This window comes from Vitis vinifera, chromosome 7 (genome assembly GCF_030704535.1).
Source record: "Vitis vinifera cultivar Pinot Noir 40024 chromosome 7, ASM3070453v1".
Classification (NCBI taxonomy): Eukaryota; Viridiplantae; Streptophyta; class Magnoliopsida; order Vitales; family Vitaceae; genus Vitis; species Vitis vinifera.
Window position 1 is genome coordinate 27,308,604 of NC_081811.1, and position 25,815 is coordinate 27,334,418.

The window sequence follows — 25,815 nt, forward strand, 5'->3', positions numbered from 1 at the left end:
CAACATCAGTTATAATTGTTTTATGGATCTTTATCTTGTTGTCTATCATCTCCCGTAAGCTTATTAGTCTTAGAATAATGAAAAGTTTTATGTGAAAGCTTAAGAATCAGGAGTTTGGAAAATGCTTAGTGAATATATCTACAACCAGGTAAGTAGACGGAATATAGTGAATAGAAAGATCTTTCATTAAGACTTTATTCTAAATAAGGTGAAGATCAAGGTTAATATGTTTTGATCAACCATGGAAAATGGGATTTATAGCTAAATGGGTAGCACTCTTAGTATCACACCAAACTAGGCCCGATGTAGATTAAAGAATACAAATTTCTTAAGAACATATTGGATCCATATAATTTTGGCTATAACAAAAGTTAAGCCACAATAATTAGATTCAGCACTACTTCGAGAGACCATACATTGTTTGGTAGATGACAAAGAGACTAAGTTGTGGTATGTCGAGAAAGACATAATAACCGTTAGTACTTGTGATCATCTAAGCAAAAAAGCCCAATCAACATTAGTTGAACCTTGAATATCGAGGGAGAGAGACATTTACAACTGGAAAGCATGAGAAGGAGTATATTTAGGTAACAAAGGATTCTCTTTAGTACAAGCCAATGGGTAGTTGTTGGTTTGGCCATGAATTGACGAGTCTTGTTAATAGCAAAGGCAAAATCAAGTTGTGTAATGGTGACGTTCTTAAGTGCACAAATTATGTTGCAATACTAGGTTTCATCCATGAGAGTCTCACCATCATATTGAGATAACGTGTTACCTAAAGTTGCAGGGGTGTTAGCAGGTTTAGAGTCAACCATCTCAATGCGAGTCAAGAGGTCATGTATGTACTTTTGCAAATTTAGATGCAATGAAATGGCAAAGTGAGTAACTTCTACACCAAAAAAGTAGCTAATCTAGCTAAGATCTCAAAAGGTAAAGGTGGTCTGGAGTAACTTCTGCACCAATATATTATCAACATTAATCATTACAACAAATAAACATCAAATTATTTACTCAAGAGGACTAAAATCCCCCATCAAGAAGGGCTTTGCTAAGCTTAGTAAACCAAGCTCATGGAACCTGTTTAAGTCCATATAAAGCTTTGGTTAACCAATAGACATAAAAAGGAATTCATTTGTCAACAAATCCAAGAGGTTGGCTCATAAACGTAAACACTTGTTCCTCAAGGTCGCCATTTAGGAATGAATTTTTAACATTAAGTTGGCAAATCAACCATTGAAAAGAAAGAGCAATTGTAAGGACTATTTAAATGGTCAAAGGTTTGACTACCATATTAAATATTTCAAAATAATTGAAACCTTGAGTTTGATTGAATCCTTTTGCTCCTCAGCAAGCTTTGTATCAATTAATACTTCCATCAAGTTTGTATTTGAGCTTATATAGCCATTTACAACCGATTATATTGCATGCGAAGAAAAAAGGACAAATTGTGATGAGTTGTTCTTCATAAGTGCATTGTATTCTTTCTCTAAGACAAGTTGACAATGTAGACACTCTACTGCCCACTTAAAAGTATGAGTTTCAACATTCTTTTGAACTAGGAACAACTTTCTCTTAAAGATACCTGCTTGTACAGGAATATTAATGAGAAATGTTTATCTAGAGTATCTTGCAGTTCCAATGAAGGAGAACTTGGACATTGAGTATCAACAAGATCCAAAAAGTTAGGGACATGAGAAATAGGTAGAATGGTTGGAGTGTAAATAGTAATAATATGGTATACTTTTATTAAAATCTTATTATAAAAAACCATCATGGGAAAATTGAAAAGATATTCTTACAAAAGTTACCTCTTAAAAGTGAAAAAATATGATAGGTCGTATTTTTTAAAAAAAAATTGATAATATAAATTTAAACCAATTAAGATTAAATACCACCCCAAAAACCATGATTTGACTAATTATTTATAACAAAAAATAAGTAAATTATAAATTTTATAATTTTCTATTCTATATTTATCTTTTTATAGAATAAAGATTTTTATTATTAAAAATTTTGTACTAAAAATGTGTTTTTTTAAATCAAATTTTTTATCATTAATTTCATCATAAAAAATATAAAAAAATAAAATTGTTTTAATTTATGTCTAGAATTATATTAAATCAATTTTTTAAATTTATTTATGTTAAAAATTTGAATTTCTTTTAAAATAAAATATTTTGTTTTTAGTTATTTAATATAAAAAAAACTTAGAATTCCAAATAAACTCTACTTAATTTATTTATAACAACTATTTTCTCATTATGTATTAAGTGGTTGATGAAAAAACTAAAAATTACAATTATATTTCTTTAAATGATGTTTTGATAAAAATAAAATAAAAATGATGATGAAATAAATTAATTAATATATTATTTTTATTTGTTATAAAATATTTGTGCTGTGTAATTTTTTTTCTATTTTATTACAATTTTGAATCTATGATTTTTTATTTATTTTCTTATGTATTACTTAAAAAATAAAGTTAATGATAAAAATTTGAAAAAATAATAATAAAAAATGAGAAATAGATGGAAAGAAAATGATGAATAAATTCAAATTATTAACCAACACACTTTCTCAAACTTTGCTTATCTTTTTTAAGGAAAATATTTTAAAATTTTTCATAATATTTTTTTTCCTATTTTTTCTATCCTATTTTACTTAAAAAATTTATTCCCTTTTCTTAGCATTTTTTTTAGAAAACTCAACACACTCTAAATAATTTTTATTAAATAGAAAAAATATTTTATGACAAAGAAAATTAAATAATTCACTATTTTTTATTATTTACTATTTCTTCGTAATATTTGTTTCTTATTTTTTTCTATCTCATTTTCCTTAAAACTTTTATTCCCTTTTCTTAACATTGTTTTTTAGAAAACCCAACACACTCTAAATAATTTGTATTAAATGGAAAAAAAAAATACTATAACAAAGAAAATTAAATAATTCACCATTTTTTTATTTACTATTTCTTATATTAAATAATTAAAATATATTTTATTTTAAAAGAAATTCAATTTTAACATAAATAAATTAAAAAATGATTTAATATAATTTTAGACATAAACTAAAACAGATTTTTTTTTAAAAAAAATCATGATGAAAGTAATGATAAAAAAACTTATTTAAAAAAACACACACTTTAGTATAAAATTATTTAATAATAAAAATCTTTATTTTATAAAAAAATAAATAAACCCAGAATTTAAAAAATTATAAGATTTTAATAAAGCATATTCTAAGAATAATTAATATAGGAAGGGAAGTGTTAAAATATGTTATCACATCATTTCCTATGTTAATCATTTGAATATTCGATTCAAAATTGTTGGAGAATGATTTGTTAATAGAACAATTCAAATGAGTATGATATTATTCACTCACCACCCACTAGGGATGAGAATATAGATTAGGTCTTGCTTTCCTCAAGATATTTAATATATAATCGAAGCTCATGATTGGAATATTGGTACAACTTTTTTGTTTAATATTATTATTCCACTGTCAAGTGCCATCATTAAATATTGTTATGATTTCATGCTTTTTATCGAATTTAATTAATATTATAAAATAAGCCTTAATTTATTTATTTATTAAAGTTTGTTTTTATAGATGCCGTTGATTTTGGTGACTTCAGTGGTTGGACTTCCTTCTCAGCCGTCACAACAAGAAAGTACACAACACAGATACTCACACCCCTTGGGAACCCACAATTTTCCTAAATTTCCCACCCAACAAATCAAATCAATTCCTCGTTTGACTTACAAACCATCTCCAGCCGTCGATCAGCCCCAACGAGACGCATCTCAATGCAGCAATCATCCTATCCTGTTGACACGTCACGGTCCAACGCCATCAGCATTACTTGCCGTGTCTGGATTTGATCCGGTGTGTGACGTGGGATGATGGTGACACAGATACTCTGGTGGTCCCACATGAAACGTACACACGTTGGATACGAGATCTATTCCTCCAATGGATTTTCGCCACGTGTATGTACTGATGAAAAAGGCTGGCAAAGATATTGATAAATATTTGCGACATTATTTGGTGTGTCTGGTTAAGGTGACGTTGGTTCGGACAAGATAGTGAAAGGCTGTGATAGTGAGAGGTCTCGTCTTTTGCTTTGACCGTCCAAAATTAATAATGGGTCCAAATTAATATTTATAAGGGAGGTAAGGTCACGCCAATTCCATACTATTATATTACTTACCTACTTTAATTTCCAGGCCCATAATCTTTTGTCCCTTCTACTTTGATTTAGCTTCTATCGAATAAAAGAATTATTAATGGATTTGATAATGGGCTAATTAAATTTATTTTTTCCAAATAAATAGTATTTAGTATTTATTATATATGGAGAGGTATTATTGAAAGACTAAAAGTATTTTTAAAATATGGATTTTTTAGGAATGTTTTTAAAAAGTATTTTTGAAAATTCATTGTATATAAAAAAAAAAAAAAAAAAAAAAAAACTAAAAGGATTAGACTGGCCCTTTATTTATCACCGAAATAGGGTTAGATGGTTTAATGGTTTAGTGATCGGTGGGGGATGCCTCACGTCACGTGCACCGGCGAGCTGTTTGAGACACTGCCGCCTGTCATTTTTAAGAGTTGACAGCCCAATCATTTTAAGGAAGGCTAGTAACTGAAACTGTTGACCGTTCTCTGTCGATCTCCCCACTCGCACCAGCAGCGCGTGCCCCGATCATTTGATTTAAACCCCGCCCACAATTTCTCTGTTCTGCTTGTATTCATAGTGTTAATGGCGGATCAGTACACCAAGCCTTGCTCTTCTTCTCCTGTGCCACCGTCATCCGCTTCGGAACCGGACGAAATATCTCTCTTTCTCCACCAGATTCTTTTCCGGTCGTCGTCGTCGTCGTCAACCACTTCGCTTCACAATGCCAAACTTATGCCGAGCGAGTTTCTGTCGGAGAATCCTCTCAGACAGTGTCGATCCCCTCTTATTTCCAGCTCGGATCGCCTCGTTCGGGACGGAATGAACTCCTCCACCGGCGTTTATTTTCCCGTGAGTGCCGGAACTGCGTCTTCGTCGGCTGGAGGCTTCGACAATGACCTGGACGAGTACGACTGCGAGAGTGAGGTAGTCAGTTGTGTTCTTTATGTTGTGTGTTTGTCCCGTATAATTTGTTGAGTTTTGGTTTTGAGTTTGATCTATTGAATTTTTGGATGGATTTGCAGGAAGGTCTTGAAGCATTGGTGGAAGAGGTGGCGACAAAGGCAGCTCCTCTGCGAAGTTCGTCGAAGAGAAGCAGGGCTGCCGAGGTCCATAATTTGTCTGAAAAGGTTGGATTGTAGTACAATTGTCTGTAGAACTTTGTGATTAGGGAAGTTCTGTTGTGGTATTGACGTGTGGAGTTTGTTGAGCAGAGGAGGAGGAGTAGGATTAACGAGAAAATGAAAGCGTTGCAGAATCTAATTCCAAATTCTAACAAGGTGTACATCTCTTTTGTTGGTTCTGTTTATCCTACGGATCCATTTGGATTCTTGGCTGAATTGTTGATTTCCCTTTTCCTTTTCCTTTTCCTTTTTCTTTTTCTTTTTTCTTTTTTTCACAACAGACAGACAAGGCTTCCATGCTTGATGAGGCCATCGAATACCTCAAGCAGCTTCAGCTTCAAGTACAGGTTTATACTCTCCTTCAATAATAAAACTTTATCTATTCGTTGTTTGCTGCTGGTGCATGCTGATTCAAATGCCCTTAATGATGTGGATAAACATAGGGGTTGGCTTCTATAGGCATTTGAACCCAAGTGAGATACTTTTAAATCACCTAGTAAATTCCTGACTAATATTCTGTGTGAACTGAAATTGCTATATGTAACTTGGAAAGCAATAAGGAAATAGATCTAACTAGAAAATAAGTCTTGTAAGATCTACACCCTTGGTAATATGCCATGTCCACCAAAGACATAAGAAAATTTATGAAAAGGGTTCTCAAAAAGTTCCTCTTCATACACGAAATTCACTGTTTCACGCCAAGTTCCTCTTACAATTCTATGTCATCCAGAGGAATGCTGATATCATCAAAGTGCTCATCATTTATGTTACAAGAATCAATAATGACAAGCTTCTTTGGTTGCATATTTATGAAGCATTGATAGGTTTTCCATATCAATAATTATGGACAACCACCGACTCCTGAACTGTTACTCTTTGAGATTCATCATTCATCAAAAACTAAATGAGCTTCCTGATCTTTAATGGCATCATAGCTAACTAAGAAAAGAAGAACTAGTCCCCTCAAGTAGTGAATTTAAGCCACAGCACTATCTTCTCGTAAATCAGGAAATTTCATCTTCTAATGCCTAGTCCTGTTATTGTGTTTTGTCTCTTCCTGCTGGTTCAACTGGGCCTTAAGTAAGAAGATTATTAAGTCCTTGAGGTGTCCATTCTTAACCTCAAAGATGTTGACCGTCTGAACAATTAACAATTCAGGAATGTAAGACTCGGAAAAAACACTTCAATACCCATGAAAACTAAGTTTTTCAAAAGGAATATTAAGGAGAAACCTCTTGCATGCTTCAATATTAAAGCATGTCAAATATTAGTAAAAGCCAAAAAGCCTGAAGCAAATTTCATCTCCAATAAAATGCCATCTCCAAATATTTCATAGCTTCCAAATATAGATAAAACCCCAAAACCCTATGCATAGAAACAGAGACTCGTATTGATAGCACACATCAAAACAAGATTCAGATACTATTCATAGCTAAAGTAGTGACATTACCTCCATAGTACTACATTACAATAACTGATGACGAACTAGAATATGCCATAAGTTTTATGAATAGTAGATGCAATGACACCAAGAGAAGTAAACCCTATTTTGAAATGGTTGCACTTGCATCATTTTGGTGGGCTGGGCTTAGGAAAAATATGGTCCTTGTTGACAAGCATCCACTTGAATTCATGTATGATGGCAGTGGTATACACATCAATGACATTGTGTCTAGAACAGTGAGAATATAGTGATTTTTGAGGCATGGCAAGAACCAAGATGGAGTGCTAAAGAGACTAGATAGGATCAAACAATTTCAAGAGATTTATCTAAACATAAGGTCCGCTTTCTTGTTATTCATGGTAAATAAAAATAGCCTTGACAAACAATGGAGGCGACACATGCAAAGTACATGCTATGGTTAGTTCTTCTAGATTTGGAGTTTCCAATATCGATGCAAGCTTGATTTTTGAATTAAGTGATAGTGATGAAACTGCTAATTTGATGACAAGAAAATTAACAAAAATTGAATTAATTACCTTATAAGCACAACCAATGAATATGATTGGGGCATATTCTAAGATTTGACTCCATTGCCAACTTAAACCAATAAATTGAGTGCACAAAAGCCTTAGGTTGGAAATTCTTCGTTCTCTAATACAAAGATTTTAAGTGCAAATTACTCAATTAGGAGTTTGATGCAATACAGTTTTGTTGATTTCTTTGAACAATAAATCCTATCATTTCTGTTTTTAACTTTTTCCTCCCTGTTTTGTTCTTTGTTGCCCTTCTTTTTGTCTCGCAACAAACTTTGCTAACTCCAAGATTTACATACGCTTTGAAGGCACTCTAAACGTAAAGGATATTCATATTTGGAATTGTATGCCATAGGTCTAGGGTTTTACTAAGTGGACAAAGTACTTATAGCTACAGCCTATCTAGGGTCTTAACAATTTAGATCTTAGCAATTCGGAGAAGTATAAATTTGTTTTTCCATGCTAATTTGAAACTTGATAAAATTTAAAAGGGTTTTCACATTATAGCTAGTAAAAGCACTTGAATAGTTGCTTGCTATGGCATATCTGGTAGCTTATTTGAGTCTGGTAGGAAAACATTCTAAAGTTATGTGAAAAAAGGTAGTCATATATTTGAAACTGTCTCCTAGGCTGAAATCTACAATCTTTCTTCAAGTGTTGAGTGGAGGTTCTTTTGGTTCTTGTCAGTTTTTGAAAATCTAGTGGCCTTTTGTTGGAAAGTTTATGTTTGTATGCATTGCAATATGGCGAACACTAAGAAGTACGGTCCCATTAAGTAGCACATGGTCCTGGGTTTGAATCCTATCATTGATGATACCCTGAATTTACCTGATGTTAGTTATTGCAAGGTGGTTAGTGCCCCAAGGTTTGGGTCCCCATGGAGAGTCCTAAGGGCTTGGCTATGGAAGGTTCCTCAATAATCAAAAAATTAAAAAAAAAATCCTCAATTTTTGGTAGCAGATCTGTAAAAAGAAAAGCCTATAAAATGGCATTTTCATGTAAAAACTTTTTCCTTTTTTTGGTGTTTGTATGCATCATATGAACATTCATATATTTGTAATTTGAAAAAAAAATGAAATTAATAAGCCTTTATAAAGTCATCTTTTGGCAAATGAAGTTCTAGTTTTCCTTTTCCTTGTTTAGGTGACATTGCCCTGCTCTAAACCCGCCTCTTGTTCTTTTTTCTTTCTTTTTCTCTTGTGAGTGGATTGGGGTGTTTTGAGGTTCAAATTCATTGTGTGGAATGGAAACTATAATTTGTTCCCTCTCTTTTCTACACTAGTTGAGCTACAATTCCATTTACATCTTCCCATCATTTTAACCTCCTATCCTTAGGAATATCAATGGCATGGATTAACTGGGCAACTCTCTTTGTCCTGCCCTTACTAGGATGGGGTTGGACAATCATGGATGAACTGGGGCAGGGATGGGATTTTTTTGTCCTGCTCTTGAATCTGGTTAGAGTCGACATGGGGCAGGGTTCAGATAACCACTGTAAACCTGTGATGCAGGAGTTTGGGAGGAAAAAAAGAAAGAGGAGATAGAAGAGATTTAGGTTTTTGTTTACTTGACTTTCTTATATCTTTCCATCTATTTTAATTATTGATTTTAAGAAATGAAGATTACAATAGTACTTCTAATATAATTCGGCAATAATAAACTCTAGAAATTCTAGGGGAAATACTAGGATTGTGCTCTAGTACCAAGTTGGAACTATAAACATATAATTCTGGGGTTTGGAAGGAGGTTAGATTTTTATCTACTTGACTTTCCTATACCTTTGCATCTATTTATATTTTTGAACTTCGAAAAATTTACAGCAATATCCCTAACATAATACAACAATAATAACAACATGTCTACATTCATTGGCATTAGTTTGGGCAGTGACATTGTAGTTAGCTAGAGCATTGTCATCTTGGGGTAGATAGTGGTCATGAATTAATATTTCTCACCTCTCTGTGGATGGTAGGGATGGCACCTAGAAGAATACAACTGAGTAAGAGCCCTTTTCAGGCATTAGAAAGTACAATGGGATTATGTAGTTGAGTTGGTTTCGATGAATTGAATTTGAAGACGATGTTATCTCCTGTAATAAACCTTCAAACATATCATATTACAACCTCTTCAAGACCATGACCAAAATGGCCCTTTCTGACATGGCCCTCTGAAAATTTTGAGTTGGTTGAGAAGACAAGGAGCTATTTAATTAAAGTGTTTTCCTCCCATTAAACTGTCATGTTTTGATTTTGCAGTTAAACCATAAAAAATTCCCATGCTACAACTTGTTCAGATGGGACTAAGACTGAGAGTCAGTCGCCCAAGTTAATGTAGTGTTGATAAATACGAAGGGTGCCTTTAAGGTGCTAAGACCATATTGTATTTGAGAACTAAGTACCACAAGCACAAACATGGAAAAGTGGAGATCAAAGTTCTAGAAAACCATATTCGAAATTGTTGCCAGCATGAGTTAGAAGCATGCCTATTGCTCTAGGTGTTGCTTTTTGTAGCCACTGTTGTATTATGTGTCTTTTTCTGAGAAGCAATCTTCATTGCAACAAAAGCAGCAAGTTCTAAAACAGTTAAAAGAATTCAAGTTCGATATTAACTTGAGGAATAGCTTCATTATTTAGTGTGCAAACTTTTAGACGTTAGCTTCTGCAAGTTCAAAAATGGTTTTGCATGATTAATGAATGTACTAGGAGGTGATGCTTGATCATGCGACCTTGAATTTCTTCTCATCTTTCTCCTTGAAAAGATCAAACACACGTGGAGAGTAGAAAACAGTAGAGGTTATGCTGAAAGAGACAGGATGTGATTCTAAAATTCTTATAATGTTGTTTTACATTTCAGATGTTATCAATGAGAAATGGGTTAAGTTTGCATCCTATGTGTCTACCTGGAGTACTGCCGCCTGTCCAACTTTCCCAGATGAGAATAGGCATTGGAGAGGAAAATGGATCCCTGCATATGGACATGACTGGCACACTTCCTGTGAACCAAGAAACCATGGAATACAGGCTAGCCAACCAAGGCACCTCCTCAAGTCATCCATCGGTCCCCAACTTGACAGATATAATGAATTCAGAAACTTCATTTGGATTGGAATCATCAATCCAGGCTCACCTTGGACCTTTTCAGCTCCAAACATCCTCTGCGGTAAGTTTAACACTACCCTATGAATAATGTAATTAACTATTAAGGAAATAATACTTGCCAACTTATGTCTCTGCAATGTGAAGGATATCTGCAGGGAAGACGTGTTGCCTCATCAGCAGTTAAACATAAGTTGTGCAGGAACAAATTCATTAGGTGGGTCTTCTAAGCCTTGATCTTTTCTTTTCGCCCAATTTAATAGTATCATGTAAGCTACAGGATCCAAGTGTTGAATCCATGAGTGCCATCTATCACATGTTTCACATCCCATTTGATGTTTATCTATCATGAGGGGAAAAAAATTATATTTTTTTCCCTTGGTTTCACCTGTACTTGAGTGTTGAAAGAATTAAAAATGGAAACCACAATTACAGTGTCACTACCCTATGATGCACAAGCTTCTGGTGTGAAAGACAGCAACACTCTGGAATCGTGCATCCAAAGAAGAGATCTGTCTGAAGGCATGCTCCTAAAGAACATTGAACACAACCAAGTTCCTTTTCCCCAATTGAATGGGTAAATTTCTTTCATCCATAAGACAATGTTTTTACTTCATGGCGCCATATGATCTTTAGTTTCTCTCATATATGCTTCTTTTCAGCATGCATACGGGTAGAAGTGTTCCCAATGATGACATGAAGACAGATAGGCTTGATTTTTGAAGCTTTAGTTGGTATTCTACCACTTTTAACATTTTAAAATTGTTGTAACTACAACTTCTGCAAGCTCCTCTATTTCTTCATCTTGCTCAAGAGGCCCTCAAACACGAAGCTGGTATTTGGATCATAATGCCTCTAAGATGAGCTGGGATTGAGCAGACTGGCTCTTCTTGAGTATTGCTTGTAAGCTAACTGAGAAAATGGGGTCGATTCATGTAAAGGCTTAGTTTTTTCTTTCTTCCTTTTAGCAGTGAACACTCTTATCTGATAATGAACTGCCGTAAGTGCAAGGATGTATGCTATGCTCTACCTCTACATTTATCAATTAGAAATCTGCAAATTATGTAAAATTCTGTCTTATGATATTTTTAATTTTCGGTCTCTTAAATGTCGCCCATCAATGGTTTGTCAGTGCTCTAATTTGGATGTGCAACACCACTTTCAATGGAAAACCCTGTCATTTCCCCAGTAAGTAACATGGATAAATCACTAAAAACCAAGATTATTTCAGCCAAATGAACAGCTCCACCCCTCTATACAATGGTGTAACATCCTTTTGTTGTATATAGAGCCAGAGAAGATTTGCAATCATGCGAGAAATTGCTTGGATCCAATAGAAGAAATAGAAGCCAGAGGTCTGTTGTCCTGATCCTATGGTATGACTTATTGACTCTTGTTTTGTTCTGTTCTTCTCTTTGAATGTCTCACGTCAAGAATAGCTCACGTGTCTTAAAGTCAATGCATTCTTGTTAAAGCTTTTTCAACAAATCAAACGTAGGGATTGGGGTTGTATGACTCCACATTCTTTTCTTTTTCTTTTCCTACTGCTTATTTTCAATGAACCGTAGTTGAAGGGCCTTGTTGACTGGAGATCAACCTCCTCAGTCAAGAACCAAGTTTCTGTGGAGCAGATGACTGGTGTTTATGTTTGACTGAGTGGGTGTTTAGTAAATCAATTTATGAGTTAATAATTTAATTTATATTATTAAGTAAATTGAATATATTTGATAAAATAATTTAAAGGAAAAAATAATTTTAAGTGATAAATAAAATAATTAATTTATTCTTAAATTCACATTTTTATTATATTTTTTTATCTTTATTTGTTTTTGTTACCGTCACGATTTCTTTTGTTATTTCATAACTTCCATTATTATTCGACCTCCTTTATCCTAATTTTAATTTACGAGGATAAATATATCAATTTGATGATTTAAAATAAATTTTAAATTAATTTTGTGAAACAGTAGTAAAAATTAAGTAATAAAATTTAAATCAATGATTTAAATATTATTTAAATTAAAATTAATTTAAATTATTAAATAATAAATATTAAATTTTACCAAATACCTCTTCCAAATGAGGTAAACACCTGTCTATTTTGTTTACTTTCCTAAGTGATTATGTTACTTCAAATATGTTTTTAAGTGAAGACCGTGGTCTGCCCAATCACCCTAAATGACAAACAGGACCAACTGAGTGGCTTTTAACTTGATACCCTAAATGACAAACAGGACACCTGTCTATGGTTTAAAAACTCCTAGTATTATTAAAATTACATGATACCATGAACCTGATCTGTTAATGTCTAGCACACACAAAGACAAAAGCTCAGTCCAGGGTTGTCACATAAAATAAAAATGCAAGTGGGGGAGTATCGTTATTTATAATATTAAAGATGCACAGCATAATTGTAAGATTACTAAATACCATAATCAGGTAGTGACAAAAGGTTAGAACTGAAAATTTTAAAAAAAAAAAAAAAACTATGTCGTCTCAGCTTAGGATTTAAGTACCTTCAGTCGTCTTTCTTTTATGATACAATCACTCTCAACTCACAATTTTGCTGCAAAAACATGGCTTGTTAAACAAAAGTTCTGGACAACTAGGATGAAAACAGTCCAATTTGCCGGCCACTAACCCAAAGAGTCGTCAGATTTTGGAAGCTTTTGCAAGTTTGCTGACAATATCTCTGGATGGTTTCCCAGCCTCTCTTTTCTCTGTGAGCTTGCAAGGAATATGCTGTTTGCATTCTCTTGTTGCCAATTCTAGTACATATGACTCTGTCTTATCTGTTTGGTGCCTTATCAGGGTTCTCGGTCATATCTGAGCTGTACATTCATATAGTTTTAATAAAGAAATGCAAAAGGCAAAGTAGAAACGAAATTCTTGGAATATTGAGCATTGCTGTGCTGATGACGTTCCCAAGAGACAACTGGTGTGTATGGGTTGTGTAAAAATTAGACAAATTTTCAGCATTTCAATTTTTATTTTGAAAATTGAGCGAATTCGAAAAGAAGATATGGAAAAAAAAAAGCAAAATGGAATAATTTCAAAAATAGTCTTTGGAAGAGAAAAATAGGTGGGTAGATGTCTCATGCTTATGGCTAGGGATGATAATATGTAGGGTTTTTTCGGGTATCCTCCCCTTCCATCCCTAATGGAACAGCTCAAAATTTAAAAAAACTAGTTTGAGACAGGTTCAAGATTTCTATTAAAATTCGGAACCAGTTTGAGTATTATTTTATCCCACTTCGTCTCATCCCGATTATATATAAAATTAATTTAATTTATTTTTTATTTTTTTATTTTTAATAATAATAATAATTTTCAATAAAATAAATTATAAAAATATAATAATTTAATTATTTATAAAATATATTTATTTTAATATAATTAAATTAAAAATTTTCAAAAAAAGAAAAAAAAAATTAAACAAGGTGGAATATATAAGAGAATTTTAAATATAATATTTTTTTTTAAATATTTCTTCATGAAAATATATTATGTTAATGTGTAATATAAAATTTTTTAAAATATTTTCTATATTTTTAATTGTTCCTTAAAACACTTTGTAAAAGACTATTACAAACATTTAAAATTTATTTTAAGAATAATATGTTTTTTAAATTACAAAACTACTTTACGGTTTGGAAAAAAAAACGTTTTCCTTTTCGTGCCATCGATTTCGTATCCAACTTTTTCTTTTCCTCGCATTGAATTCGTATCTTTCAAAGACGACTTTGTAATGGATTAAAATCTTTGCATTTTTCTTCGAAAAATTAATGTCTTATTGACTTTACCCAAACAACGAATCCTCAACTAGTCCCTCTGAAATCTGAATGATCGTCTTGGCGTTGTTGACACGATATGCCAACAGCATTAGGTCCTACGAATTAGGGCAAAGACAAAGCAGTGAGTTGAAGCTCAAGCATTAGGTCCATGTTCGTAGACTGGACCCCGATGTACACAGCACGTTCCCTGTAGCATTCAAATGGTCCAACCCAGAGAGTTTCGTCTCCATTTTAGCAACCTTTCTTCTTGCTTTCCCATTCCCTATTGGGACCAAAATCCATTCAATTACCAAATGTATTTTTCATTTTATTTAATAAATAAATAAATAAATAAAAATGAGGTTTTCATTTTGTAATAAATATAAATTTTGATGATAATAATGAATTTTATTTTTCTGGATTTTCATAATAAATTTAATAATTAGTACTTTACTAAAATAAATTATGTGTTACCTAATATTAGTATTTTACCCAAAATTCTCATCCGACCAGAGTGTACACACTGATCAGGCAGAAGTCAACATGATGTTGCCACGTCATGATGGGGTTTCATAGGAAGAGTCGAGTCTCGTATCGGCAGTCCACTGAGAACAGCCCATTTATCCCTGTTGCGTTGAGTCCAGGCCCTCATGTTTCGTAACGATTATCCTCCAGCCCTTCGTTTTTAACGGTCTCCACAACCCTCTCCTCTGCAGCTTCCTCTCGATTTTTCACATGGAAAAAATGAGTTGATTTCAGGAATATGCGCTTCAGTTGCCGCTTCGCCCACGTCTGCTTTTGAGTATAAATACGCATACAACCCCTGAAACGGCGAACAGCGAATCGTAGAAAGAGGAAAAGCAAAACCCTAGCAATTTGCAGAAGAATGGAGGCGAAAGCAGCGAATGGTCCGAATACTGAGCGGTCGTATGGGGTCATTGATGGCCCGACCAATCCAATGGTTACGCCTCTGCTTACGGATCTCTATCAGTTCACTATGTGCTACGCTTACTGGAAAGCCGGCAAGCATAACGAACGGGCCGTGTGAGTGCATTTTCCTTTTCCTTGACTCTGTTTGGTTACTGGGAAATTGGAGGAAAAGGAAAAGCAAAAGCAAAAGGATGTTCCGATCCTTCTTAACTGTTTTTTTTTTTTCTTTTTACTGTTTTAGTTTCCTGTGCTCGTGAAAAAGATTAACTTGGTTATGCTACTGTAAATTGAGGCGAATTCTTCTTTTGATCGTTTCATTAAATTTTCTGAGAAACCAAGCAGTGGCCTTTTTATTTTTTTATTTTATGGATTTTGATTTCATTGCTCGCTGCTTGTTGCTTGCGTTTGTCTTATTCCATAAGATTGTCTGTATTGATTGTTTGCTATAGCGGGTGATAAGCCTTGGAAAACATTCCGCACAAGGAGTTGTGAGATGGTTGAGTTGGTACAAATTCAAGTGGTTTTGAAAAGTAGATTGATTTTTGCAAAATATGTGAACACTAGAATTGAACTACTAGTCACTGGCAGCTTTAAGGGCCATCAATTTTCTTTTAGAATCTTATTTGCTATGTTTTGAAGCTGCTTGCACTGTAATATCTTGTTTTCTAATTGCTATAATGTTTCAGGTTTGATTTATTTTTTCGGAAGAACCCATTTGGTGGTGAATATACAATCTTTGCTGGTTTAGAAGAATGCATAAAGTTTATAGCTAATTTTAAATTCACAGAGGAAGAAATATCTTTTATCCGCGCAACCTTGCCTCCTACATGTGAGGTAACTGTATTTCTTGATTACAATTGTTATTCTGATTCTTTTTGGTTCCTTAAGAGGTGTTAAGAGAAGGAAAAAAAACTATAGAAAATGATTTCTTCATGTTTGGTTTATTATGAAAAATCAAAATGAAACTCAAATATAATTAAAATTAATTAAAAACTTATACATCTTCAAATTATTTAATTTTTATATAGAAGAGAAAAAATAAGTAGAATGAGGTGAAACAAGTATGTGAAAATAGTTTATTAAATTTATATTTATTTTTTATTTTCCTTAACTTTTTCTTTTGTTCAATTTTTCCTCTTTATTTTCTTTCCTCACATTTTTTGTCAAATCTTTGAATAACCAAACATACCATGAAATAACAAAATGATCAAGTAAAGAGCAATTAGAAAAACACAGGCTTCTGTTTTCTTGTTTTTCTTTATTTAGAAACCAACAGTTTACTATCATGAAATAAGTAAATACAAAGAAGGATGCTAAATTCCCTCCCCACCCCTAGAGGCAACCACTACATAACTGTAATCAAAAGCTAGAAAAACTATTACAAATACAACTCAAAACTTAGGGGTGGGGGGTCTGGGGCAAGCTATGAACTTCACTTCAAGCGGGCCAAAATAAGATTAAAAAGCTCATATAGCCAAGTGGTAACCATGCATATTTGCAGAATTTGGATCTGGGATCAAAACCTCAAAAACTTTAATCCCCTGGGCATAGCGTGGCTCCGCCACTGGTAAGCCACCCAAGGTAGTTGTCAAATCATATTTGACTCATATGTATGCCTGTTAAAAGAAAAAAGAAGAAAGAAATCATATTTAATTTATGTGCGCAATGTGGCAAGATTTCCCCTCTCTATGATACATAGGAGTGGTTATTCTATTACACACACGCTTTGTATGACAACAAGATATATTAAAAATGAGGATGCCTATTATTTTGAAGCCATTCTCGTGCTTTTCGCCCTGGTTGTTTGATGAGAATTGATTGATTAAATTAGTTAGATTGCATGTGTCAGAAGAAAAAAAAACAAAAAAACAAAAAGCTAGAGTTATTGGAGGACAAAAATAAACCTTAGACTGATCTTAAACATGTTGATATTCGTAAATGATAGAACATAGAAATTTCTAGAACTCTTATTTTGAATAGGACATGGTTTTCCTTTTATAAAATGGCCATGTTTATTATTATTTTTATTATTTTTTTCCATCACAGGCGTTCCTGATCATGAGTTTTATTCATGAGAGCATTTTATAACTGTTCTAATTCTGAATAGTATTTTGGATTTATGTACATAATAGCATGAAAATTTTCATATAAGTTTGAACTTTTTTGAAAGTAAAATCCTTATTAATTGGGTTTTGCTACCAGACTATGACAGTTTGATTTGTACAAACCTGAAAACAATGTAAAGCACTTCAACTTTTTCTGTTAGTTGATGATCGCATAAAAAATTGTCATTCTACATGATAGTGCTTTCAGAAATATAGTTAAAATGTGAATTTCCTTTTACTGATAACATCAAACTTCATATTGAGGTATTATACTGCTCTCCATCTAACCCTTGAATTAAAATATATGATTAACTGATATATTGTCATCAACAAACTGTAGGATGGCTTCTACGATTATCTTAGAGGAGTGGACTGTTCTGATGTTGAGGTGTATGCTATTTCAGAGGGATCTGTTGTTTTCCCAAAAGTACCCCTAATGAGAGTTGAAGGGCCAATTGCTGTAAGTACCAGGTCTTTTCTTTAGAATATTTTGAAAAAAAATAATAAATCAATCTCATGTTCTAAAGATGTAATTATTATTTCCTCTTTGGTGTCTAGTTTCCATTTTATTCCTTAAAATTTTCATTATAATCCACCTTAATGCTTCTCTCTGTTTTTTTAGGTGGCTCAATTGCTGGAAACTCCATTTGTTAATCTTATTAATTATGCATCATTAGTGGCTACCAATGCTGCAAGGCATCGATTAGTTGCTGGGAAGTCTAAAATGCTACTTGAGTTTGGGCTTCGACGGGCACAGGTTTTTTTTTTTTTTTTGTCCTTAATTTGAAATAAGTTCTGATCTGTATTTTCTTTTATCAGAAAGATTTGTTTATTTTAAATTAGGGGCCAGATGGTGGAATAGGAGCATCAAAATACTGCTATATTGGAGGATTCGATGCAACAAGGTAATTTCTGCTGAAATATCAGTTGCTACATTTTGAACACTGCAGTAGCCATTTCTTAAATTAACAGATATATGATTTCATCGCATTTCTATATCGCTGAACTACTTCTTAGGGGACTTTTTATCTATATGGTAAAATAGTTTGTCCTTGCACCAATTCCTTTACAGTAAATACTATTAAATCCAATTTACATTCTTATATCACTAAAAAAAAAGTCTCATATTTACATCATATGAAATAGTTTTTCTTTTCAAGTGGAATGCTCAAATACTTAAAAGCTTTGCAAAATATATTCGATTTTAAATTTTATAAAAGAGAGAGGAAAAACGAAACACGTATTACTGTGTTGTCATTACCAATCACCTGGTGAGTCAGGTGAAATATATAATATGGAGAAGTAGAACTATCTGCTAGGTTGCAATTTTCAGCTGCATTCTTTAGGCTTTTCTTTTTCGAATGTGTTAGTGGAGTATTTCTTTATGGTTGATTAAGGGGACTTTCAAACCCTACTACATTTATCTTTTTTCAATGGATCATACTGTTATCTAAGCTAACTTTTGGTCTGACCAATTTCCTTTTTGTATCATGCATTAATAGTAATGTTGCAGCTGGGAGGTTATTTGGGATACCACTTCGTGGAACTCATTCCCACGCTTTTGTTAGCTCATTCATGGTTGGTAATTTTTACAATCAAGTTTATTTTTCTGTAATGACCTTGGCACATAGATATGAATTCTCAAGGTGTACTGTCTGATAAAAAAATTCTCTAGAGTACCTTAAATGTTTCAAAGTAATAATAGTATCTTGTATTAACTTGGAGAAGAGTGTGTTTCTGGCATCAATGGCATTACAAATATAGATAGCTAATTATAGATCACAATGCATAGAAAGGCATTGTTTATGTTAAGCTAGTTCTGGAATGTTAACTTACTTGACAGTTAGTAATAACGGAGAATACCATAAACATGATTTAGCTTTGTCAGTCATTCCTTGTCAGTTACTTGGCTGCTGGTTGGATGTGCAAATGTATCTACACTACCATCTACTTTCTGTGTCAGTCATTCAAAGTGTAAAGTTCAATATTTTTCATCTTAACAACCATTATATTCTCTATATTGATTTTGTTAAGTTCCTTACATGAAATCTGGGGGGTGTCTACCATGCAGCATCATTTGAAGTACTGCTATATGCCACTATTTTAGTGGCATTTGTTAACCCAATACGTTTTAGTTTCTTCTTTTTTTATTTTTTTTAATTGGCCCAAATATGTTCTAGCTTCATTGTGGTATCTTTTTATAAACGTCAGCACTGCTGTATAAAATAGTCAGCTGTTTCATTTAGTGCTTTCAGATGAATGTTTCTCTTTTTCTCCACCAGGGTTTGAGTTTAGGGTAATTGAAGAAGAAGCATGAAAAAACTCTTGGACATGATTGACTTGTTTATCCTTTTTTTGTTATAGGTCTGACTGACTTGTTTATCTATTTGGTATCTACTTGTTTTTAAGACTTGTCCTTGCCAGGCTAAATTTGTTTAAGAAGTTACCCGTGCTTAATGCTAGATAGTCCTGACTCCTGACCAATGATTTGCACTTTCTTGTTGTTCATTAGCAAATATGTGGTCCTTACTCCAACATTTACCACTGCTTTAACCTTGGCTTTGAAATTGATATCGACATTCTAAATTTTTTACCATTTCTGTATGTTATTCCTTAACAATTATCGAACTGATCATCATTATACTTGTGTGCACTGAACAAATTTTCTTCTCTTTAGATTCATACATACCTTCTTGCATGAATCTTTACTTTATCTAATTTATGCACTTGCCTTCAGAGCCCTGATGAGATCATAGACAAATCACTTCGGAGTTGTGATGGCTCAAGAACTTGTGAGGATTTTGTTAGTCTGGTGCAGGCATGGTTAAACAAAATTCAGGTGCTTTGGCTTAAAATTTTAGATTCTTTAATGTCTGGCAACTGCTTTAAACTGCTCAAAAGTACATCTCAAATTTATAGTGTACATCAATGTTTCTGTCTTTTCTTTTTTTTCACCTATAGCTAGAAATAACTAACCTAATCTACTACTGCCTGAGCACTTATGGTGCTAGGGCATCAAACTTGAGCATTTCCTTTTACTTTGTAATATTTGTGCCTTCTGTTATGGCTATTCATTCAGTTTTTTTTTCAATTATTTTTCTATTTAGAGTCAACTCCAATGGATATACTGTTTAAGTGTGAGCCATCAAACTGTAAAATCCTGTTACAAACCTGGTGAAAATTATCCCATATGTGTAATTAAGAATGTTATGCATTTATACTTGCATTGCAGTCTTTAATAATGCTGCAAATAGCTGTGATTGAGTTCTTCCATGCACTTTAATGTTGTAGATATCCTGCATACTATGGTATGTGCCAGCAATGATATATACTAAATTTTGATTATTCATTGCATAATTACCCATTTCATCTTTGCATGATTAGAAATGGCCATGATATGAGGATTTCTTAGACATTACTAGTAGGTGGCAGGTTTGATCTCTGAATGAAAGAAAAGATGCCACACAAGGAAAAGTGCATATATAAATCATGAAGTGTTACTTCTAACTATTTTCTTTACAACAAGAGAGAAGAATGTAAGATATAACTGGTAATGGTAAAGCATCTTCTTTTTAGCATCTTGTGAGTAAAATCACATCAAGAAAAGAAAATAATGGTAAAGTGTATCTTTCTGCAAATTATAATAGCATGCTTTCAGTCATTCAGAAAGTTGGAAATTTTCATAAATGTTTTGGAAGTATCTAATGGTGGAGATCTGTGGCTGTTGCCTCTTATTGGCACTTCAATACATTGTCTCTTTTTATCTACCAAAACAGGATTTGTGGCTTTGCTGGTGATAAAATGTGCAATTTTTTTCTTCTAAACAATAGGATATGTTAACAAACTTGATGTTATTATTTTGTTTTAATTAACTCCACATTTTACCATGGCTCAAATTTCATGACAGAAGTAAGATTTGCTCCTTCTAAGAAAATAATGGTTTTGAGAAGTTTCTGAAATGGATGGAATTTAATTTAAATAGTAAAATGCTAAGCACTTGGAAACATAAAACAAAAGCCGAATGCTATAGTAAGTCCATATAGCGGTTGATGTCATACATTATTGACCAATATATTCACTTTATGATAGCCACATGATAGAAAATAAAAATAAAAATTGCATGATGTGTGCATACAGTGGATTCACTGAGCTTTGTTTTCCCCCAATTTCAAATATCTTTGTATGCCCCTATTATCATGTACATATCATATCAATTTGTATTTATAATACACAATTTCAGAAGCTCATTCTTAATCACCATAATAGGATTTGAGATGAATTCATTAATTTAATAAGAACCAACTTCATGCATTAATTGAAGGTGATTTGGATGTTCCTTTTTTTCTTATACTTACATGGAGAAGATAGTGGCTTCAATTCTGAAGTACTTTTGAATACTGTATGTCTGTACTTTATGTTTTTTACTCATCCTCTCTTGCTCTCCATGTCCGTTCATTTGTCTTATTGTTCAGTTGTTTATTTGTTTGCTTTCCAGTGGTCACGTTCATTTCGTGGCGTTTTTGGTGAGACAAATCAAAGTGAGCTAGCTGCCTTCACCTCATATGCCTTGGCATTCCCTAATAACTTCTTAGCTCTTGTGGACACATATGACGTAAGTAAAACTTTCGCAAATTATCTTGTAATGTTTAATTACTGTCATTGTGGCCTATTATCTTACCTTACCTCCTTACAAAAGACATGGTTTTCTGGTTGAGGTTTTCTTTGCTTTGCCCCATGGTCCAGCCTCAGTCACTTGAAATATGTTTCTCCTTAGATTCAAAAACTTACAGTTTCCCACTTAAATGCACTTTTCATTTTTATGTTTACATCATGCTATGGTATGGTTGATGCTGAAGTAGTCAACATGTCTTTTGCCTCCCCTAATAAATATATCTTTACATGGTGAGTCCCTTGAAATTTTCCCTCCCAGTACTGTGGTAACCGTGATGATTGAACCTACAAGGATTCTCTTAGTAATCCAGTGGTTAGTGCTTTTAATATTGAGACTGTTCTTGTTTCTGGTCACATTAACCTTAATGACTTCTGCATTAACTTTATGAATCTTGGTACTTGTGGTATCAAGTGTTCTTGTAAGCATTAAATGCTTACATCATGTAACTTACGATTATACTTTAGTTTTTACATAGTACTATGTCAATTTCTCCAATATGTGACTTTGCATTTCAATAGCTAGTGATTATTCTTATTTTGGTTATTTGTCATTTTATTAGAGTCATCACTCTTATGCTAGACTACTAGTCTCTCTCTCTTACCTCACTTGGTTGCATATCATATTGACTCATTCACAAGGTCTTTCTCTAACACCAAAGAATTCATGTTTATGTTACCAGGTAATGAAGAGTGGGATTCCTAATTTTTGTGCAGTTGCCTTAGCACTCATTGATTTAGGGTACGTCTTGAAGTTCCAGATATCAATCTGCATATTTATTAGCAAAGGATTCACTTAATTGCTTATATTTTTCTTGCTGAGTTTTAGATGATTTTTTGTGCAGGTATAAAGCAGTAGGCATTAGGTTAGATTCTGGTGACCTAGCATATCTGTCTTGTGAAGCCAGGAAGTTCTTTTGTACTATTGAGAATGAATTTGGAGTGTCTGATTTTGGAAAGATGAGTATCACTGCCAGTAATGATCTCAACGAGGAAACTTTAGATGCTTTAAACAAACAGGTAATCATCTGAACTAAAGGTGCTGTGAAACAATTGTGTTTTCCCATCATTTCAGAATTTTTATAAAGGTGTTCCACAATCCACAGAAATAAAAATTCAAAATTGTTTCAACGCTTGAATTTTTTCTTGAGATTGTGTAGATTCATGAGTGAAGATTGCACTTTTTCTTTTTGTTCTTTTCTTTCAAGTTTTGCATTTTTATGATGGTAGGGCATCTGTACCTACAGAAAGAAAAACAGACAAAATTTCTGAATCAGACTGTTTTCCTGCACAGGGTCATGAGGTTGATGCTTTTGGGATTGGAACCTATCTGGTTACATGCTATGCTCAAGCTGCTTTAGGTTGTGTTTTCAAACTTGTTGAGATAAATAATCAGCCCCGCATTAAACTTTCTGAAGATGTTTCAAAGGTTTGATAATGTTGTCCAAATCAGTTTGTTCTGTGTTTTATTTTTTTCTTTTTATTATTATTTTTTTTCCTTTTTTTGGTGGGGTTTCATTATTTTCTGGTTCTAGGTTTCTATTCCATGTAAAAAACGATGCTACAGATTGTTTGGGAGAGAGGGTTACCCTCTGGTTGACATCATGACAGGGGAAAATGAGCTGCCTCCTAAGGTATTCCATCCACTTGTGGTGCTCCTATTAAATTCCTTGTATATGTTTTGAAGCATGTTGATAGTCAGATGTTTTCAAACTCATCGATATTCTCTCTTTGCTTATTTGACTTGTACTTACCGATGGGCAAACTAAGAATGTTAAGTTGAATAAATAGTTGAGCAAGATGAGAACTCTAATTTTGAACAATAACTGTGCCATCCAATAATCTATCATGAACTTCCATACTTAACATGGACAAGTGTAATGCTTTATCAAATTAGCAATGGTTAGTGAAACATTCCAAAGGTTTGACCTTTGCCAAATAAAAAAAATGTTTTGTTTCCTAGAATGCACATACAGGGATGGGGTGTTGGTGGAGGTGTTAGTAAAGAAAGGAGGAAACAGGTATTTTCTTAGGGTACATGGAAGGGTATAATTACATCTAGTGGTGCTGAACCCACAGCAACTCTCTTTAAACAAATACATCCACACATTAAGGAACCAGCATCAATTATGAAAAAAGATAAGGAGGACAATTTTCAACTTCTGGTTCATCTTGAATTTCCATCATGTTTGTACTGTTAGCATCAACTGAGACAGGTTGTTGTGATGCCCATATACCATCCTACGGCTTGCTTTTTCTGATGTTTTTATGAGAATTACTTCATATGATGGCTGAAGAATGTAAGCAAAACATGTTTTTTTTACTTATTTTAAACTTGCAGCTGGCAGAACGAATTCTATGTCGTCACCCTTTTAGTGAATCCAAGAGAGCATATGTGGTGCCACAACATGTTGAAGAGCTTCTGAAGTGTTATTGGTCTGGGAGCTCAGGTGCAGATATAATTTTGATCACTTTTTTTTGTTGGTCATCATCTTAAACATCTATACTTGTTAGAAAAATTCTCCATACCTGATACAGTGAAAGCTACAGTGCTTTATCCATTCTGAACATAAAGAAACCATCCAATATAATGGGATCTACTTGGATTGGCTTCTAAAAAGTCAAAAGCTCTTCTTAAGCTCAATAAAAACTTATGCACTTATTTGGGTAATTCTATTGAAAGAGCTCGTGGCTTAAAAAGGAGCTCAATGCAAAAGTTAGGAAGTTATTTCTCCTAGAAGCCCTTCTCTGGCTTTACACATGAAGTTGTTTCAAATTTAGGAAACTCTCAGAATACCAATATTGCCCCTCTAAAATTTTGACTATGACTTTGGCTAAAGTGAAACAAAGAATTATCCTAAATAAGGCCACACAGTCTTTTCATGTCTCTACTTTATGTTCCATAGCAAATACTTCCAAATTTAAAACTCCCCTCAAGCTCTTGATTGTTGATAATTAGGCGTAGCAAGATTTGATTTGAATCTCATAAATTTTCTTTGAAGTGGAAAATAAAAATCATTCATCAGTAGAAAATAGATCAACTGGTATGATAATTAATCTCCGATAGACTACATTCTGTTTACAGTATCTTAAGCTCAGTTTTTGGTCATTGAAGGTAAAGCAAGAGAAGAGTTACCCCCTCTCAAGAACATTAAAGAACGTTGCATGAAACAGCTTGAACAAATGCGGCCTGACCACATGAGGAGATTGAACCCAACACCATACAAGGTAACTACAGATATGCATCTTACTAGCATGGCTTTTAGTTCATAGTGATTTCTTTTATGATTGTTTTTTTTCTTGGTTGCAACTACAAAAATAAACTTTTGTTACCTAGCAGGTGAGCGTGAGTGCAAAGTTGTATGACTTCATTCATTTCCTATGGCTCAATGAGGCACCTGTCGGTGAGTTACAGTAAGGGATGAACGAGTGGAGCACTGTACAAAACAGAAGCCAAGTGATGATTCCACTGTGGTAGGAGGAGCTTCTTTGAATAGTCAGCAGTTTGTGAGATTCTCATTGATGTAATACTCGAATAAGTCTGAGAAACAATTTGTTTCGTCATCAAATAAAATTGTGTCCTGCACCCAGCATTGTCATTTTCAGAGTTATGTATGATTTTGCGGTATACCCGTGCTCAAAGAAATAATGCAGCTTCTAGTTGTAACCTTTACACAACAGAATTTTGAATCCAAGTATTAGAATTTTATTTATATACATCTTCGATTTTATTGAATGAAGCACCATATTAGCAAGGCAGTTGGAAACAGGAGTCATTGAATGACGGTCCAAAGTAAATCCTTATCTTTTTCTGAAACCAAATTTGAACACAGGCAAAGATCAAAATGCAGCTAAAAGTGCCGCAATGAAACCAGTAATGGAAACACCTCTAGCCTAGTCACTCTCACCAGGTGAGATGACGCAAATCTGTATTTCAAGATATCGCACATGTTGCTGATA

General features: G+C 33.4%; 2 protein-coding genes across 3 annotated transcripts; both read left to right on the forward strand.

Annotated features, from left to right (window-relative positions):
* Positions 1–4,532: 4,532 nt before the first annotated feature.
* Positions 4,533–11,449, forward strand: LOC100245665 (transcription factor SPATULA). Its single transcript, XM_010654502.3, has 8 exons — positions 4,533–5,110; positions 5,209–5,313; positions 5,398–5,463; positions 5,589–5,654; positions 10,138–10,443; positions 10,527–10,596; positions 10,815–10,956; positions 11,042–11,449. The coding sequence occupies exons 1-8, from the start codon at positions 4,769–4,771 to the stop codon at positions 11,100–11,102; spliced, it is 1,158 nt and encodes a 385-aa protein (XP_010652804.1). The 5' UTR covers positions 4,533–4,768; the 3' UTR covers positions 11,103–11,449.
* A 3,211-nt stretch (positions 11,450–14,660) lies between these two features.
* On the forward strand, positions 14,661–25,568 carry LOC100249147 (nicotinate phosphoribosyltransferase 2). 2 transcript variants are annotated; one of them, XM_010654503.3, is made up of 15 exons: positions 14,661–15,196; positions 15,769–15,916; positions 17,528–17,647; positions 17,810–17,944; positions 18,031–18,092; positions 18,690–18,765; positions 19,925–20,026; positions 21,683–21,799; positions 22,539–22,597; positions 22,701–22,875; positions 23,150–23,284; positions 23,391–23,489; positions 24,197–24,305; positions 24,971–25,083; positions 25,193–25,568. In XM_010654503.3, exons 1-15 carry the CDS (start codon positions 15,039–15,041, stop codon positions 25,271–25,273), a joined length of 1,689 nt encoding a protein of 562 aa, XP_010652805.1. In that variant the 5' UTR covers positions 14,661–15,038; the 3' UTR covers positions 25,274–25,568. The 2 variants fall into 2 exon arrangements, with proteins under 2 accessions (XP_010652805.1, XP_002282786.1); XM_002282750.4 differs by having other exon boundaries at positions 25,196–25,568.
* The last annotated feature ends 247 nt before the right edge of the window (positions 25,569–25,815 follow it).

Coding starts and splice junctions, on each gene's coding strand:
- LOC100249147 (XM_010654503.3), top strand. CDS start 15,039: ATGGAGGCGAAAGCAGCGAATGGTCCGAATACTGAGCGGTCGTATGGG. Junction 15,197..15,768: donor AAGCATAACGAACGGGCCGT/GTGAGTGCATTT, acceptor ATAATGTTTCAG/GTTTGATTTATTTTTTCGGA. Junction 17,648..17,809: donor GAGTTGAAGGGCCAATTGCT/GTAAGTACCAGG, acceptor CTGTTTTTTTAG/GTGGCTCAATTGCTGGAAAC.
- LOC100245665 (XM_010654502.3), top strand. CDS start 4,769: ATGGCGGATCAGTACACCAAGCCTTGCTCTTCTTCTCCTGTGCCACCG. Junction 5,314..5,397: donor TCCATAATTTGTCTGAAAAG/GTTGGATTGTAG, acceptor TTTGTTGAGCAG/AGGAGGAGGAGTAGGATTAA. Junction 10,957..11,041: donor CCTTTTCCCCAATTGAATGG/GTAAATTTCTTT, acceptor GCTTCTTTTCAG/CATGCATACGGGTAGAAGTG.